Genomic DNA, 20,529 nt, shown 5'->3' with positions numbered 1-20,529 from the left:
TTCAAGACATTATTAAAAATGCTTTTAAAGAAGTCATTGGTATTAGTGTGCTTCTTGTACTAGTTGGTAAGTGGAATAAAACTTGCTGAGACAAACATATCGTATTTTTAATTTCAGATTTGTAATGGCGGTATTGTGAATCCAGAACCATGGAACACACACTCTAATGACTCTGGAACTGTTCCTAGTATATTCATATTTTCTGGAATAAGAATTAATATTGGCTATTTTAATATAAAATATTTTCCATTTATATATATTCTATCCTAAAAATTACATCTCTACTACTACAAATAAATCTGAAAGATTTTTAAACTTCTCAAACTTAAAGACATTTAAAACATGTATCACACTCACAGTTACATTATCCAAAAAGATAAATACATTATTTAGCAAAGGTTATCATTAAAAATAAATACACACCTATAATTTAAAATGTTAGGTGGACTACTGGAATATTTATGTAGTTGTTAACATCAGTTACTACACTATTTAAGAAAAAGGATAAAATATTTTGTTTGAGTGATAATGTTCATATGATTGTAAAAAACACTAACAAAATCAAATAACAATGTTAAAGAATCCAGAATACATAAATATAATAACATAAATGTATATATAACTACTTGAAAAATCTAGAATACTAAATTGTCACAAACTAAATGTTTTCAATTTCATTTTTGTAAACTCATGTTCTCTATTTCAGCCATTTTCCTTCCAAAAAGACAATTTACTTACCTTAGATGGTGATTTTAAAGGATGTAGACTCCAAGATTTTGTGCCGGTTTTGAATTACCCATATGAACACATACTTGTTTTCTCTATTATTTTTCTTTAAATATATGATAAATGTAATGTTTTCATGATATGACATTTGATATAAAATATATTATCTAACAAAATGTAATACATTCTAATATATTAAGAATGGAAACTTACTAGGAGGAAACACTAAAAAATTTAAGGAAACAGAATACAGTTTCAGAACAAATATTAAATTTGTTAGTTTGGTGACAAATACTACATTGTAAAGATCCTACCTGATGAATCAAAGTTCACCTCATTGCCAGGACTGGGACCTACATCAATGGATACAATTGGCAAGAGCTTCCGAAAGTCCCATAGTTTTGTAACACCACAGGAATCGCAGGATGCTATCATGTGACCCTTTAAAGTATAAAAAGAAGCATACATACATATATACAGTAACTCACAGACAAAAGTTATTTTGTTGTGATATTATTAAATCCATAAGATTATACTCCTCTGCATTAACAGGCATTCATTATACCTTTGTCTAAGATATAACTATATGAAAGCCTATATAAAGTTTGAAAGACAATTTTTCAGGTAATCATTTTGATTAGTTTAATTATATGAGAATATGTAATAAACAAAAATATACACACCCATATATATATATATACACACACACACACACATACTCTGCATATCATGTATTAACTTGATCTACAAATAAAAACCGTACACATGAAAACATTGCATTAAAAGTGCATTTGTAATTAGTTAGGATTGTCAATTTATACGTTAAACAGAAAAAATAAAAACAGTGATAGTCAAGAGTTTTTAATCACAGTAGGGAGAATCACAAGGGCTTGGTGAAACCAATGACAAGGAAAGGTTCTTATTGTGGTCTGTCAGGAAAAATTATTAATGAAAATATTGGGGGTTGTTTTGGCATCATGTAGTGGGATAAGGAAGAAGGCAGTAGATAAAGAAGATGAAAACAAAAGGAATGTTGCATGAATTCAAGTATTCTGGAAACAGGGGTGGATATTTTCCCAGTATAAAAGTTCAGAACTGAAGCACTGTCTGCATGCCTCCTCCTGGACTGTCAGGAAATGTTGGAGCATCCACTCCATTTCAGGGACCAGGACACACTGATGGCAAGAGGGACTTCTGCTCTCTCACAACTCATAATCTACTCTCATTCTCACATTCTGTCATTTAATTTCTGGGTCCACTGACCAGTTGAATATGAATATTGACCACATCAGGCCCATATATGATGTTTATAATAAGTCATTTTACTGTTACCAGTTTCATATATGGTTCCCCTTCAGGTCCAGTTTCACTTTTTTAATGTCAAGTCTCAAGTCATCTTATTTTCTTCCCAAACATTCTAAAATAGGGCCTCTCCTAGTGGCGCAGGCAGTTGAGCACAGCGCTGTGAAGCTGTTCACAGCCTCTGCAGCACTGGTTCGATCCTGGCCAGCCAGCGAGGGTCCCATGTGGTGAGCAGACCTCTCCTGTTGTGCCCACTGCTCCCCTCAGCAGTGTCTTTTGTCAGTCTGCCTGTTCTGTTCCCCGCTCTGTCTCTGGTGAATCATCTCACCCTCCCACGCATCTGGCCTGTATCCCGGTTCTTGTATAAATAAATAATCTTAAAAAAAAATTCTAAAATACTCAAGATAAAAACTTTATTGTACATTTTCCTTCTTATGATTTTGAACTAGTTCACACATTTTTTTCCTCATTTACTCCTTGATTTGTAACCTTACTAGAAAAATGTGCTACTTGTGGACTCTTTGTTTTTCCCTGAAAATGCCAATAATGCAACAAATAATTGCATTATTTTACTAATTTTGTAACTGTTGTCATTGGCAAAGCAATACAACCTTGTCCCCAATCTAATAAATGGGATGCTTAATCTTTTTTATGACTTAAAAGGAACATGGAGAACTTGAAATGCTTTCAAATATGTAAACACATACTATAAAAATTGTGAAGAATCAGTGAATTAAATTATTAGAAGAATAAAGGGACAGTTCTCAAGAATAGCAAGAAATATTAATGTGAGGAATTAAAAAGGTTTTCAAGACATAAGAGTTTTAAACCATGTCTGGTAGCCTAAGAGTTTTAAACCATGTGGTAAGCAGTTTTACTATAAGCATTTTTGCCGCTTTACTGATTGGTTCTAAGGAAATTTTGCCATAAAAGAGAAAAGAACTAACTGGTTGACAGTTTGGTTTCATTTCTCAATCAATAAAATAAGAAACCAACTCTTTGCAATCTGATGCATTATCATTTTCTATCATAGAATATGATTTGTCTTTACACACTCTGATTTTATGTTTAGTAATTTTGATCACCAAAATATCTGCCCCCCAAAAAAAAGTATGATATTGTGAGTGAATGAAAAACTTGGATGAGAGGGTTTAGGTACAACCACTTCTAATTTAAGTGGATTAAAAATCTGGAAAGATTTTGAAGAAATGATTTTTAGAGATAAGAGAGAGTTATGGAATAATCTTAAAGGCAGTAAAGACTCGAGATTTTGGGGTTTTCTCTAAAATGTAATTCTGGTTATGTCACTGGTACCACTACTGTTCCTGATAAAGATGACTGCAGAAGAGAGTTCTCAGAAGAGTTAAGATGCAGATATATAATTCTTTTTATAACACTGAATGCCCAGCATTGGACATCAGTCCTGGTACAGATTAGGCAATTGACCTTGAGTAAATCATTGAATGAATGAATAAGGGATAAAGAGGAATCAATATTGACTAAGCATGATCTAAAAGAACCGTTTTACAAAACATACACATATAAATGAGTTGAAGTTTAGAAAAAATATTTTTGTGATCTTGGACTTAAATGAGTTAAATAAAACAAGTGGAATTTTGTGGTGAGGACAAAGCGCACAGTTGAGATGAAAGTGAATAGTCCTGTCTTGCAATTACCTGTTAAGCCTTCCCACTTCCAACTTACAAATACCATAGTGGGAAAAGCCATATAGACATGGAAGTTAATTACAAGTTAGAGTAGAGTAATGTAAAATCAAATATGTATTAAGGATTATAAAAGCATTCCCACTTTTGAAACTTTTAATGCTATTCCAAATTTATTAAAAAATTGGCTAAAAAGTTATGATAAAAATTACCGGTCTGGCTCTGGTGAATTCTCTCCTTCTGACTGTACCCAGTGCTTGTATAAATAAATTAAATAAATAAATAAGTAAATAAACCTTTATTAAAAATATTTTTAATCAATTTGAGTAAGTTCCCTTATATTCCTAGTTGAGAGTTTTCATAATGAATGGGTGCTGGATTTGGCCAAATGGTTATTCTGTGTCTATTGCTATGAACATGTGATTTTTCTTCTCTAGTTTATTATGTGATAGGTTACATTGTTCTTTTTTTCTTTTGATATTAGATTTATTAAACAGGAATTAGGAAATTGATAAGATAAAAGAGTATCAACATCAAATATAAATTTAATAAAAGCTATTACTAGAAAATAATAAAAGGACACTATCAACAAGATTCAACAATCATAAATTTTTATGTAATTAAAACTAAAGTCTTCAGTATAAAATAAACATTGTAATATCTGTAAAGTCAGATTATAATTGCCTGAAATTCAAAGGAATATTTTAATACATGACTATCAGATACAGTTCAGACAAGAAAGAAAAAGTCAACAAAAACCCTTGATCTAAAGCAGAAATCAGTATTATATTATATACATGATATATAATGGTATCAAATATATGTAAATATTTATAAAAAATAATAATGTAATAGGCTGTACAACAAGTTTCAAGAGATGTCAAAGAGGAAATGTAATAAAGGTCATATTTTCTCACAATGGAACAATTAATTTAGAAACTAAAAATTATACAAAGTTTCAAAAAAACATTTTGAAGCTAAAAGGAAAAAAAATTGCAAGATAAATGACAAGATCAGAATTAATTGAAGGAAGGAATTCATATATGATGTGAGCTATTCCCTGCTTTTTCTTAAGTTTATTTTTGTCAGGCAGTGAAGACCCTAATTTGCTTAAGTTAGAGTTTCAATTTTCACTTAAAACAATCCTGCTTTTTCTTCTATCAAATTAAAGCAGATGTTTTAGTAACAATATTGATACTGATAAAGTAAACAGAAACAGGCTGGCACTCCTAGTGACTGCACAAATAGCTAAAATAAACTGTTTTCTTTTCAATTTTGTTGACTTGCCAATTGTTGACACAATTACATTATTTTGGGGAGTACAACTTCACACCTTCATATGTGTACATGCTTCACTCATCCTCCACCAGTGTCCTACTACTAGCACCTAATCACCTTCCCTACTGGATCCTTTCTTCTCCTCTCCCCTCCCTACCGCCTCTGGTAACCATTGCATTTTCCACAGAGTTTAAGAATTATTAGTTTGTGTCGTGCTTTACCAGTTTTTTCCCCCCTTGGGTTATTTATATTCCACAAATGAGTAAAACCATCTGGTAAGTCTTCCCTTTTCTGACTTATTTCACTTATCATAACCACTTAAAGATGCATCCATTTTGTACTGAGTCACTATTTCATCTTTTTAAATAACTGAGTGTATTCCACTGCATGTATTTCCCACATTTCTTTCTCCAGTCCTCTGTCAATGGGCATTTAGGTTGGGTGCATGACTGCCTTTGTGGATAATTCTGCTATAAAATACAGGAGGACATAAATCTTTTTTGTATTAGTGTTTTCATATATTCTTTGGGCAAATACTTAAAAGTGGCATTGCTGGATCATAAGGAATTTACTTTTTTTTTTTTTTTTTTTAGGAATCTCCACACTGTTTCCCACAGAGTTTGCACCAAGTTACCTCCCCACTAACAGTGGATGAGTGTCTGTTCTGTCCTTGAATTCTGTGTCCTTGATATAGGTCTCTGGACTTCTCTTTAAACTTTTCCAACTTGTGCTCAGGTATCCCTTGCTTCCTAAGCATGTGGTTTGTTTATTTGATTTTTTTCTGGTGGGGGGTGTTGTGGATTTATTTTTATTCTCTTCTCTGTTTAAGTTAGCAATGGGTGAAGGAGGGAACAGAACCTAGGGTTCAAGGACTAGAGCTTAGTCTTGGTGGGAAGGGAGGTTGATTTCAAGTAGAGAGATGTACTGTGTCTCTTCTCTTTCTCCATAATAAAGTCTATTAACTGTGTCATGGAGCCCAAGCCTAGGGGTCCACTTATTTGCCCTTCCTCCCAATGATGTAGGGCTCCAGACAAGGAGGGTCACATTGGGTGTATGGAGGGGAGCATGCAGGGAAGTAGTAATTAGTGAGTGACAGGTACTCCTCTATGATTTCCCATCAGGGTGGGGGTTGGGGCTCTGCCACCAGCATCCAGCATCTAGATTATTCCAGACTGAACCAATAATCCCAGCACCAGTGAGTATGCTAGTCTGCATTCCTCATTTACTGAAAATTTCCACTGGAAAGATTGAGCACACCATAACATCTGTGTTTGTCCACCAGCCTGTTCTACTGAGTAGAATGGCTGCCTCCCTGTCTGAAAATCCCTTCTCTTCTACCTGTCTCACCCCCACAAGGGAAGACCAACCTCACTGCAGAATTTCTGTGTGACAATCCCCCAACTTGAGTGATGAATTTGTGAAACTGCCTCTCAGCAATTTTTCCTTTTATTTTCATTTGTATTTAGGGAGGGGGGGTTCATCCAAGTCTCCCTATTTTGCCATGCTGTGAGTGGAGGTCAATGTTTTTACCGCCATAAAATATGCTCATTATTACTTATAATGTTAATCACAATATACAGTTTTTCTAATTTACAGATGAGGTAAATAAAGTTGAAAGAAGTCAAATGACTTTCATAAAATTACCTAAGAAGAATGATTTGGAGTTAGGATTCAAGCACACATCTTGTTGACTTCAGAGTTTGAGATTTTAATCAATATATTAATTCTGTTTCTTGAAACATAAAGCATAATTTATCACAAATGTTTGAAAATATTCAATATATTCTCAATATTAGCATAAATATAGATAAGTCAATAACTCAGATCAATATTTGTCACAAAGATGTTTCTCACAGTATTATTTGTAAGATGGTACAGTAGTAAATAAGAAAATAATTCTCAGTAGCTAGGTTGACATAAATGCATATGTATAAATTCATAAAATACATATAAACTGTAACATATAATTATGTAACTACACTATGATATTTACTATTATAATGTAGTTACATGATTATTAATGACAAAAGACTACATATGTAGTTCAAAGAAACAGAGAGCAAACAAAATTATTTACACTAACATATACACACACATAAAATGTTAAAAATAAGATTCATAGGAACTAAATCAGAAATGATTGTCTTTAGGTGGTAGGATGAATCATTTTAAGTGTATGTGCTCCTTTTTGCATTTTTAAAATTCAACTTTAATGTTATTAGTACATATTATTATATAATCAAAATATTTTAAATAAATAAATGTAATCAAAACTTTATCTACAATATCTGTCAAATGATTTCATTTTCATTGCCTGAAATTCTACATTTAAAATGGGAAAGAAAAAAAATTAAATGGGAAAGAAAGAGGGGTCATCAAGCAAATGGCAGAAACATTAAACCCTCAGAAACATCAGCTGCTTTCAATATGTGAAGGTAATGACCTGCAACGTGGTATTAAGGTATAACTATAATAAAATGTTTAGGCTCATTAGGAGGAAAATTAGTATTTCAAACATTTTTAGTACTGATACATTAGCATGTCTCTTAGGACAGGCCTCTGCAGCTCATTACACCATTTCCTCAGGACCCTAATAGCACAAATAAAGCCAAGAAATTATGGAAATAAAATGGAAAGAGCAGGTGAAATCTGGGAATGCTGAAATCTGGGACAAAATATTGGAAAGATTTGGATAAGATTGCTGTTGTCATATAATACCGTTTACCTATACCACTGTTAATCTGTGAGACATTAATAACTTGTATCACCAATCATGCCCCAGGGATATGGAAGCTGGACAGCTCAAAAATAATTACTTAGCATCTAGAGTACACAATGCCACATTACATAATCAAGTCAACTTGTTCAAAGTGATTTATATGTAATATTTTATTCAATCCAACAGCTCTGTGGCTTGGTTACACTGTCCTATAACTCAGATCAGAAAACGGAGACCAAGTTATACAACTTGCTCAAAATTATTTTGCCACTCAAACATAGGACATGGACTCGAATCTAGCTGATTTAACTTGTGTCTACTCTTGTAAACTCTGAAGAAGAAAAATCTTTTACATGCTTTGACTTAACCCTTTGTGTGATGGAAACCCTTGCATTACTTCTTAAGTGTTTGAAGAACAAGTTCTGTCACCGAAGTCAAACAACAGAAAGATCCAATAATACTTTAGCAGAATATCAACAAATATGTACCAGCAAAGAACAAATTGAGTCAAGCATTTAAAATTTAAAAGGCAGAAGAGTAATTAGAAATAGATGTTTATAAAGCAACAAACATTTACTGAGCAGTACGATGCCTCTGGATTAGGCCCAAGAGAGAGAGATACAATGGATTTAAACTCTCAAGGAATTTATAGTTAATTGCTAGAGTGAGAAAAGGAATAATTGTTGGGCTATCCTGTTAAAACTTTAGTCTCTTCTTGCCTTGAAGACTGGGATGGGAAGTTTTGAACAGATAAAGGCAACTGAAGAGCTGCCCTGGAAACTGGCCCAGTTACCTTGGGTAGATAGGGAAACCAAAGGATTGTTATTCAAACAGGCATCTGTGGCCATTAAAGGCTGATGTAAATATTGAAAAAACACAGGGACTAGTCACAAAGTCTGACACTTCAGTAGATAACAGCCAGGAAGCCAGCACAGACCTGGTGAATTCTTTCACTCACCCTTTCTACCACCACCATGACTCTGGTGACCATGGCATCCCTTCAGGGTTATTTTATCCCCCTTGTATGGTAGTAATCAACAATTATTATACAAAATAAAATGCTAGAAGTAGGTAAAGGGTTATTTTTTTATTTTATTTTTATTTATTTTTTTTTTGTGGACCCTCGCTGGTGGCTGGGGATCAAACTGGTGCTGCAGAGGCTGCTCAACCGCTGCGCCACCAGGGGAGGCCCTAGGTAAAGGGTTATTTAGGGAAAAAGTGACCTCCTAACTCAAGCCTATAGAATCAAATAAGGGTTCGTCTAGAAATGCAGCCCCAGTTATTTAGTGAATGCAGTTTTCTAGAATAACACTTTAAGTAGAGTAAGATTATGAACAGATATTAGTGAAGATAAGATCGGAGGCAACAGTATTGAAAATGGTATGACATCAGAATATAAAAGCAGAGTAAACTCATTTCACGATGGGGAATGTGATAAATTTATGATGAGGTTAACAACGTAAAACACTCTAAAGAGTGTTTTGAGATCATACTTAAAAAAACGTAAATTGTATATATGATGTCAAAAAGTGGTTATGTGTTTGAACATAAGTATTGATATATTACAGAAAGTTTGAAGGTCAATAATCTCAAGGAGTGTGGTGGGTTCTATCAAGTACATTATTGTGTCTTTTAGACTCTGAAATACAAGAGAACACTGTTTTCTGGCAGTGTGCTAGTGTATGCTATAAGCTTTAAGAGGAAGAGTTTGATTATTTCCTGGCAAATTTGTCTCAACCAGTATGAAACCCATTACTCCAAAGAGCTAATTCTTGAGTCATCTATGTTAGGCACTGCCTTAAGTGGTGGATGTACAAGAATGAACAAAACAGACAAAAGTGCTGGCCTCATGAAACTCATATACTACTAGAGGGAAAAATACAATAAATTCAGTGCAGCATTTTAGATGTTAATAAATTCAGTGTAGCATTTTAGATGTTAATAAGAGTTATGGAGAATAACAAAAATTGTAGACATGGAATATTTGGCAGAAAGTGTCTTGAAATAAAAATAGCATGGCCAGGGAGGGTCTCACTGGGAATATGACCTTTGAATTAAGAGCAGCAAGATTTGTGTGATGTGCTATAGGGGAAGAAGGATGATCTAGGGTGAAAGGACATGAGATCAAAGGGCCCCAGGCACAAGTCCTGAGAATAAATGGGCCGGTGTACCTGACTTTTAAAGTCCTTGATTATATATGAAACCAGGAAAAACAAAATAAAATCAGTGCTATGTGTTGGATGAAATGCATAGGGCTATTTGGAGATAAGTTGGAAATGATGACTGTTGTCAATTAAGTCTAGATTGCTGGGAGCAGAGAGAAAACATCCCATGACATTTATGACTCCAGAATTTACATGTTCAACTCACACCTCTCTTGAATTCCAGATTCCTGTTTCCAACTAGCCACAGATATCGCCATTTGGATGTTCCGCAGATAACTACAATCAACATGTTCAAAGCCAAATGATCATTCCGTCTGCTGTATTTTCTATTTCAACAAAAGTTTCCACACTCCATGAGATCATTAGATCTGGTCACCCTGGTCTCCATCTCTCTGCTGTCTAGTTCTGATCCACTGAGGTCAGCATCTCTTCACTCTGCACAGTCCCTTATTTCAGGCCCTCATCTCCCATGTGGACAGATGAAATGAAAGACCTCCCTTTACCCTTTATCTTTCCAGATCATCTTCACAAGAGTGATTCTCAAGTGGGGTCGATTTTGCCTCCCCAAGAGCACTTGGCTATGTCTAGAAACATCATTGATTCTTTCAATTGGAGCACCGACTCCTGATATTCAGTTGGTAGAGGTGAGAGATACTGATAAACACTGTACAATGCACAGGACAGTCTCGATCCCACCATGAAATTACCAAGTCCATAGCACTAATAATGCCAGGGTTGACAAACCAATGGCAGAATAATATTTGAGCCCCTCCTTTACTGGCCCCTCCCTGCCTATCATCTCCCACAACTTCCCTTCCTATTCCTCTGCTTTCAATTCCTCAAATACTTCATTTCCTCATGCTTTCCTTCCTGCTGTTTCCATAGAAAATATTAAACATACTTAAAAATTGGTTGAAACATAACTTAATAAAATATTCCAAGTAATGTAAGCTATTCCTTCTCTTGTTCCCATTGAACCACAGATTCATATCACAACAAACTGCATTTTTTTTATAGATGCCTATTTATCTAGACCTATATTGTTTAAAACATTAGGCTACTGAGTACTTGAAATGTAACTACTCAATTGACGAACTGGATTTAATTGTATTTAGTTTTAATCAATTAAAATTTCCCAATATAGCTAGTCATGAACATATCAGACATTTTAGATAAAGGTCATTTACATAATTATAGAAAGTTCTCTTCAACAGGATTGCTTTAAAATACTTGTACTCACTAGTTTGCATGTTATCACATACTTGGTAGGTAAATATTTCAATACATGAATTAATGAATCATTATTTCCATAGCTGTCCGGTCAAAGCAAAACATTTCCAAGAGGTTATATGATTGAATTCTCACAAGAATTAAATCAGGTATTACCATTCCTATTTAACTAGCCAATTTTGATACTTAGAAGTTGTTGCCTTACAGAGGTGGTTATCAACTTAGTGTACATATTTTGATTTTTAAATTATAGTCTAGTTCATCAAGGAAAAGGACTAAATATTTTACTTGTTTGAATCTCCTACAATGCCTACTATTATGCTTTTCATTCTGTGGATGCTAAATAAATTGAAAGCAGAATTCTGAAAGAATTGAGGGTAGATTGGGCCAACTTCCTCCTGTTAAATATGGTGCAATATTAGTAGATTTCTAAAGGAAAAGGGGAGAAGGCATTTCAATAAATCACTGAGAATCTTTTGACTCTAAGGACAATTTTTGAGACTAACATTTCATTCAAGGAGTAATGGAAATTCTTAACATGGCATAGAAATTAATGCATTCTGCCTCTGGCAGCAAGCCTCTTCTAAAAGCACTAAAGATAAATTTTCGGACTCTCATGAGTTCACTTCATTTTTAGTGTCATTATTGGCATTATTTCAGGTATTCATGTACAAGATCTTTGTCTTGCAGGCCCTTGGTGTTTTCTTCCATGTGACTTGTGACATTGCAGTGGTCTTCCATGATGGATTAACATAGTAATGTACTGCAACATCAAAGCAAGGCAATAGGATTTGTAGAATTGAAGGAATAAACCAGAGATATGAAGTAAAAGATAAGCTTAGTACTCAGTATCTGAAGAGTGATATTGAATTATTTTAGCTTGGCACTGCTTTGTATGTCAAAAGAAAAATTTCATTTTTACTCTTGAGTTTGCCAGTTAGTACTGAGTCACAAAGAATTTTTGAAATTTCAGAAGGTCCATTAGAAGCCTTCTTAAATGATACATGCAAATTCAGTAACTTTTCTGTTTCTAAAGAAAACATTAGTGATTATTGACAAATTTCTGAAAGAGAACATAAAGGTTATGTAAATACATGTTTCCTACAGATTATGAAAGTGAAGATTTGAGAAATTAAGGTACTTGCTAAGCCTTCCATGAAATATGTGGTCCAATCAGGACTATAATTCAGATGTGCTGCAAACACATTTTCAACCTGTCAGCCTTTATCTTTTATAGGAGAAAAGTAACTATAAATTTTTAAAGAAATGCTATTATCATTACAATCACATATCTTATGGTTAAATCTGTTAATAATTAAAAACAGGATAAAAAGATTTTCATCGCCAGTCACAGTGGAGTAAAAGGGACTTGGTTTACTCTCCTGCCCGAAACAACCCAAAGAATGAATAAAGTATAGAAAAAAAAAAGGTTTATAAGATACTGTAAATCATGCAACAAAGTACAATAATCACTGAAAGTCTGAGAACTAAAGATCTGAGTCATGGAAGATTGCTGTGACATATTGTCTTGACAGTTCCTCACCCACAGAACTGGGAGAGGGAAGCCAGACTCCAGGGTTGAGGGGATGGAGCTGGGAGTCCAGGGGAAACAAGGCAGCTCAAGTTTGCAGAGTTGAATATGGAAGAGAAAGACCCACAAAGAGAACTCTGAAGATCTGCAAAGAGACTTCTTCCAGCAGTTGGTAGAACATACACATATGAGGAAACTAACAAGAGAGAAAGAAGCAAAAGATTAGGGATAGAAGACCTCAAAAGACTGGGATTGATGTTTGTCCCAGCAGCAGACACTGGGTAGACTAGCGCATCAAAGAAGGGATTGCTTTAGTACTGGGGAAATCATTAGCTCTGGGTTGAGCACTACTCCTGTCCTATCTAACAATCTTAAAAGCAGACCTGAAAGGGCTAACTAGTTTCTAACTTTACAGCATCCCAGGATAAAGCTCAAGAATATTTACAGGAGTAAAAATAATCTAGCATCCAACAAGATTAACCTGATGAATTTATGAGATACGTGTTGCTAAACTACAAAAAGTCCAATTGAGTTAATTTTAAAGATCTAGTTGACTTTATCAAATGATTCTTGAGTCAGGGCAGCATCCCTTCTAGAAAGTAGGAAAATGCTGCAAAATTTCATTCAAAACGAAAGGCTTTTATAGTCAGAAAGAAGGTGAGATAAGGTGATGGGGGTGCGGATGGTTCTCATGCAGATTATTTTACCAGTTGCAACAGTTAAAATTTCCATTATTGGGAGAGGTTGAAACTGCAATTTGGTTAGATATCAAGTCTTGGTGAGCCTGGCATTTTTAACAATGGTAATACCGTCATTTTATAAGTGAGAAAATAAGGATATTTCTGATTCACACTCCCGTTAAATGTAGCTGGGATCTGAAACTCTGATTGATTGAGTTCAAATTTATTAGATAAATAAGAAAGTCAGGAATAAATTAATATGCAAATCAGACAGACGGTCTTTATTGAAGCTTTCAAATTCAATTTTGATGCATGTTATTATATGATTTTTATACAGTGACCTTGGAACTAGAAAAGTTGAGGGTGAAAATAAGAGCGATTTGGGGACAGGAAAAGTTAATGTGGCTTATTAGTGAATGTGACTGATTGATCACACACTGAAAAGCTTGGGTAAAGTGTCATTTCCCCTATAAACTGGAAAATATGAAATTTAACTAAAACATACCAACAGATGTCCCACTCAATGTTTAAGCAATCATAATATGATACATATATACAATTACTGTGATTAGCCAACAGGGTAATTCACACTCATATTACATACACAACTGAAACATATTTCCTGAAAATACAAAAACCATGTATTTTCCTGAAATAATTATAACTTGAGCAATCTCTGCTTGTTTTCTTTTAAACAACCATCTTTATATAAAGTATGTGTTATTTATTTACATTTGAATGAAGTCTGCACTGATAATCTTACTTTCTAAAAAATCCTAAGAGGACCAACGGTAATCCAATCTGAGAATGAAAGGACATTCAAATGCTTTTAAAAACCAAACTGCTACTATTCTTCTTTTCCATATATGTTATTATTAAGGATTGTTGTAACTTCTCCTCTTTGATGCATTTAATGAAGCTTTTCTAACCCATCCTTTTTGTAGAAACATCTCTAACCCGTCACTAGTTTTTTTTTTTGTTTTTTTTTTTTTCATTATGATTCATTAGTCCATTCTTTGGATGGACTAACCAAAGAAATTTGAACATAATGTAGACTCTGAAGTTTTTTTTTTAAAGATTTATTCATTTATTTGTACAAGAACCGGGGTACAGGCCAGAAGTGTGGGAGGGTGAGAGGATTCACCAGAGACAAAGCAGGGAACAGAACAGGCAGATTGATGAAATACACTGCTAAGGGGAGCAGTGGGAGAGGCAGGAGAGGTCTGCTGTGTCATGTGGGACCCTCCCCAGCCGGCTGGGATTGAACCAGCGCTGCAGAGGCTGTGGACAGCTTCACCGCGCTGCGCTCAACCACCTGCACCACCAGGGGAGGCCCGAGTCTGAAGTTTTTAAGGACTCATAAAATTAGAATTCACTCATTAAATATTTACTGGCCAAAGTTTAGCTGTTAAAATTGTTAGAGCAATGAAATACTAGTCTCTTTTTCTGTCCCACCAATAAGCTATCCCATTTCCTTTACCCTCGAGGCTTAACAGACTTTATTGCATCCTGAGGGAAAAGAATATCACTAGAAAGATAACATCTGAATTGTTGACAACCAGGTGTTGGTAAAACCAAGCTGGTATCAACCAAGACCTCCAGATGCTGTGTTGCAAGGACAGGCTGACCCTTGCTCACTCTCCCTTTCTACTTCCGTGTAACTCTGGATAAACACACTTGTCCTCTGCCAAGGAGCAGGATGATGGTCTTTCAGGCATGAATCTGCTGCCCTCCTCAATTTGTCAACAAATTAAACTACTTTCCTTCTCTTCAAACTCTGTTTCCTTTCAGTGGCCAAGGGAACTGAAATAGGCAGTCAGTATCAAAATGACTTGGTGTCAGGTGATTGAGTGTGGTGAGGAGAAGAGAAGACAGGGGAGATGCAACGTAGAAATGGAGAAGGCATGGTCCTAAATGAGCTATGGAGTCATCTTATTCAATCTGATTTGTAAACCTCCCCAATGAAATGAAATAAATTCTCCAGTAGCTTCACATTTTGAAAATATTTATACATAGAACAATACAGATATGAGTGATCCTTGATTTAACCCACTTGAAAATACACACTGTGCTTTCTACTCCAATACTCTTCTCATCCTTGTTGGGCCAATATCTTGTTAACCTGTAACTTAGCACACAGCCACTCTGCTCTTTCCATTTACTGATTCAAGAAATAGAACATTCCTTTTGGCATTTGAAATGAATGACATGTGATATTGTTGGAGCAGTTTTTGCATTAATTTACATAAGAAACTGAAGATCACAGGACCTCCTGAAGAGTAAAAGCTAGCCACAGTTGATATTACACTTGAAAGAGTTACCAGGGATGACAATTTGAATGGTACAGGCACTTAACTTCATTAATCTGTTGTCCTTTATCAAGCAAGAAAGTCAGTTAGTTTTTCTTCCTGGAGTGATGAGGAGGGCAAGGCAAGGGATGGATATTGCAGAAGTGCTACTCTTCCCCTGAGGTGATGTAGGTCAGAGAAGGGCTTGGAATCGGAATGTCCACATTAGTGGCTGAGTTAGGTGCAGACTGTAAAATATCCAGTCAAATCTGTTGCTTTACTTGTTGGAAAAAGATAAGATGCTCTTACCCGCCTAATTCAGTTATGCAAATATTCACAGAGTACAACTTTATACTACTATGAATTTCAAAATAAATTCTTAAGTACTTAGATGAATTTTTTAATATGTATTTTTAACACTTCATGGTGAAGTAAAATAAATCATCTAGCAAAGATGGCAGCAACATGTTAATTATTGTTGTTTTTTAAAAGATTTATTTATTTATGCATACAAGAGCTGGGTGGCCAGAGGAATGGGGAGGTGGGGCTGTGTGGGGGGGGGGGTGGCGGGAAGATTCACCAGAAAGGATTCACCAAAGACCGAGTGGGGAGCGGAACAGGTGAACTGACTGAAATATACTACTTAGGGTAGCAGTGGGGGAGTCAAAAGAGGTCTACTGTGCCATGTGGGTCACCTCCCTGGCTGGGGATCGAACTCATGCTCCAGTGGCTGCAGATAGCTTCATAGTGCTGCATCTTAATCCCTTGAACCACCAGAGAGGCCCATAATTATTGTACTTAATAACAGTCGTTCAGCTCTTTGGTTGTGGCAGAAGATATTACATGTTAATGCACACAAATTTTATTAAATCTCTTATTTATTGTGATAACAACCTAAAGTGTTACTCTATTTGGCAGAAGTGTCCTTTAACAAGGCCAATTATTGTTGATTAATATAGTGTCCACTGAAATTACATTCTTGGAATAACCTGCAATAAATTTATTGTCTCTTAACATGTATATAAGCACAGCTGCATAAAATCAGGGTACTTCTGCTATACACATAAAAATGATAATTTATTAATAGGTTTGTGTCATCATGATGTTTACTAAAATTCATGTTTTTATGACTATAGGCTATATTGGACCGCAGTTATATAGAAATGATTGTATAAAATATCCACAAAACTATATTCTGAATCATAAAAATAGATTAGAGGGTGGAACTAGTCTAAAAACTACTGCTTTACTAAGCTGTGCCTCTAGTTGCAAAGAATTTTTTAGAAACTCTAGAGTTTTTTTTTTTTTTCTTTTCACTAGGAAACAATCTTACACTATAGATATTGTAGATATTTCTACAGACATATTTCTTTTTCCTTTTCTTTCTTTCTTTTTTTTTTTTAAAGATTTATTTATTTATACAAGCACTGGGTACAGTCAGAAGCACAGGAGGGTGAGAGAATTCACCAGAGCCAGAGCGGGGAGCAGAGCAGGCAGAAGGACTGAAGTACACTGCTGAGGGGAGCAGCGGGCGGCAGGAGAGGTCTGCGCGCCATTTGGGACCCTCCTATGGTGGCCGGGGAGCAGCCGGGGATCGAACCGGTGCTGCTGCAGAGGTTGCGGGCAGCTTCGCAACCCAGCGCTCAACCGCTGCGCCACCGGGGAGGCCCAAAATATTTCTTTTTCTTTGGAGAAAAAAAAAAGTTACGAACCCACAAAGCACAGAAGTCTGTTTTTACCTTTTTTTTTTTTTTTTAAGTATACAAAGCATAACATAATATGGAAACAATGCATAATTTAGTAAGTTGGCTTTTAAAGTTTGTATTTGAGTATGTTAACTGAAAACCAAATACTTCCAAGAAAAAATTCTATTCTTCAGCTTAAGAAGACAAAATTTTGAATGCCTTTCATCAATTCCAATACTAAGTCACAACACACTCCCCTAGGCCCTAACGACCAAAGAAAGAGAGAATATATTTAAGATTCTTTTCAGTGTTAATACTTTCCAGTTCAGGTGGAGTAGCCCTGGTAAAATTGGCCACCGGAAAGTCAAGCCGATCTGCTAGGTCACTGTATATATCTATATATCTATATATCTATATCTATATATATACATATACACACACACAAATTAAATATGAAGAAGAAGGGCAGATTTTCCTGCTCTGGCTGTAGTCATTTTAACTAGTAGTCACTTCCTGAAGTATGAATTCACAGGGTCACTTTCACCCATGAACACACAATTAAGTGGGAAAAATTATATTAAAGAGGATAATCAAGTTTTCTTGTAATTATGTTCATGTGTAATTGGTGTGACAATTCTTTTTGCTCTAATTATGTGATTCAGGGATAATGTATGATGTATTATACATTATCCTTACATGTAAAACAATCGCAAAAATATCTCATGATTTTATCATACAAGCAGTTTCTTACACTTAAAAAATTACATGTAAATTAAGACTGACAATGATAACTGGAAAGGTATAAATTCATACTGATATTCTAGTATTATTTGGAAAAATTTTATACTGTGAAACCTGTATAAATGAGGCTTCACTGTAACCAGATTCTTCCTAATCAATGACTATTTATCATCTTCTATACCAAGAATTGTTCCAAGAGGTAAGGGTATAAAAAGCTAAGCTATTATCTACCTAAAATATTCTGTTACATTTCTTCTAGGCTGATCATCTTTGATTAAATAAATATTTTGGAAGACACAGATAAAGGTTAAGGTTTTAAAATAGCTTCAACTATCTCACATGTAAGCAATAAGAAAATCTAACAGCAGTTATCATTTAGATGCAAGAGATTCCATCTGCTTAAATTAATCCTAGTCCACTCAGTATGTCCTGTTTCTCCTATTATGCCACACATCTTCCAGTTCGGGAACTTTGCCTTTGCTGTTGTCTCTGCTTGAGTTCTTTTCCTTAAAGTCATGCAGGGTTTTCTTAATTGGCATTCTCTCAGAAAGGGCCCCCTGACCAATTCCTTCCTTAGCTCTTTCTTACCTTAATTTGTTCCAGATGGATAACAAATAGTCTTTATTCATTCACTTACTTGTTTATTGACTTTGAGTCTTACCAATATATAAGTTCTACAAGGTCAAGAGTTGATATTAATCTTTATTGAACCCTCAACATTTAAAGTGCCCAGGACATGATAGGCTCTCAGTTTCTACTTTGCTACGTAGAAAGTCCATTGCTAATTTTTTTTCATATATGCCAAAAATTTTTAAAGTTTCCAAAAGATGTGTAAAAAAACAAATTATAAATTTCATAGTCAAAGAGGAAGTATCAAGAAATAGGACACAATTATGTCACTTGTAATTTTTATGGAAACTTCAAGAAAATTATAAATGCATGACATAATAGCTATCCAACTACAGAAGTTATTAAAGGTTAAACTTTGGAGGCAAAGTGATATAATATTAATGTGTTATTTTTCTTTGTCACAAATGGTGTTAATTTCTAAGAAACAAGGCGAAATAAAGGAGAAAGACCTTTATCAATGCCATTACATGGAAAACTTTTCTAATTAATTTTTGAATGTCTAGTTATATGAACTCTTTTTTTTTTTAACTTTTCTTTTAGTGCCACATTTTTCATCAGAAATTATTTTCTTTGAAAAATAGTTATTTCATTAAATTTGTCTAAGAATATCATTTAGTATCGGATTACTTTAAGAGATATAAAGCTGGGTCTCCCCGGTGGTGCAGCGGTTGAGCGCTGGGTTGTGAAGCTGCCCACAGCCTCTGCAGCGCTGGTTTGATCCCCGGCCACCTGGTGAGGGTCCCACATGGTGCGCAGACCTCTCCTGCCGCCCACTGCCTGTTCTGCTCCCCGCTCTGGCTCTGGCTCTGGCTCTAGTGAATTCTCTCACCCTCCCGTACTTCTGACTGTACCCCGTGCTTGTATAAATAAATGAATAAATCTTAAAAAAAAAAAAAACACCACTGGTTAAAAAAAAAAAGATATAAAGTTAATTTTGAATACGTAGGAGCATTGATATAATTGAAATATTATACAAATAAAAATGGAAAGTTACATGCCCCTTAATTTTCTATTCTGTTGTTGTTTCCAGTTTCCCCAGAGACAGAACCTGCTTTCTGCTTTCTTGTTTTTCACCACACATCTAAAACTTTTGACTTATGCATCACCTAGGTACAGTAATGAATAAGAACTGACATCAAATATCAATATTATTGGCCCAGCTAAATGGTAGTTGACATCAAGTTGGATTGCTAAAGAAGTAAGCAAAATTGAAATTTTTTTGGTATGTAAGTACTGCCTGACATCATTTGTCCTTTAGCAGATCAATGGCTGCATGACCTAAATGTTGTTTGTATTTCTTTATATAAAATGGCCAGAGATTGATACTAAGCATTTTCTGTTTAAGCTTGGATAAGAAATAAAATTCAGAAATTGAGCTTTCATTGCTATAATAGAGTAAGGATAACTTTTTTGTATAGGCAATTGCAGGTATTTGTTTATCAATAAAGACAATACAATGTGAATTAATGCCCTCATGTCTATGTACTGACAACTTTAGGAAAAGTAATTAGCCTATCTCAGATCATATTAAAAATTGCTAACTGTTTCAATATTAAATGCTATATTCTGATATAAAAAAAGACAAAATACTAATACTAAGGCTGATATTCACTTTTAGTAGCATTCAGCTCAAGTTTAATACAATTACATATTGAGAGCTACTTATTTAGAATAGTTTTAGAATTCCATTTTCTTGCTAAAGTTAAAAATATGTATTATAGCTTTATGTTTATTATATTGATGTTAAGTCAAATGAAATTAAATTGTGGTATAAGAAATCTTACATACTTGTATTTGTGTTCTTTCATTTACATAGTTGAACACAAATGGGTAGAAAGGAACATTAGCTCCAATACTACTACTACTACTACTACTACTACTACTACTACT

The 20,529-nt window shown here is 34.7% G+C and overlaps 1 protein-coding gene across 1 annotated transcript in view; it reads right to left on the bottom strand.

Moving 5' to 3' along the window:
- The window catches only part of SPAG16 (sperm associated antigen 16), a 696,030-nt gene that overhangs the window by 195,482 nt on the left and 480,019 nt on the right, over nt 1-20,529 (bottom strand). The window contains exon 15 of the mRNA XM_054700063.1: nt 1,041-1,167. Within this exon, the coding sequence (XP_054556038.1) occupies nt 1,041-1,167 (127 nt within the window). The remainder of the gene's footprint in view (nt 1-1,040; nt 1,168-20,529) is intronic.

The sequence above is a fragment of the Talpa occidentalis genome, unplaced genomic scaffold, assembly GCF_014898055.3.
Source record: "Talpa occidentalis isolate TD23 unplaced genomic scaffold, MPIMG_talOcc4v2.1 talOcc4.3, whole genome shotgun sequence".
NCBI classification, from domain to species: Eukaryota; Metazoa; Chordata; class Mammalia; order Eulipotyphla; family Talpidae; genus Talpa; species Talpa occidentalis.
This window is presented reverse-complemented; position numbering and strand designations above follow the sequence as displayed.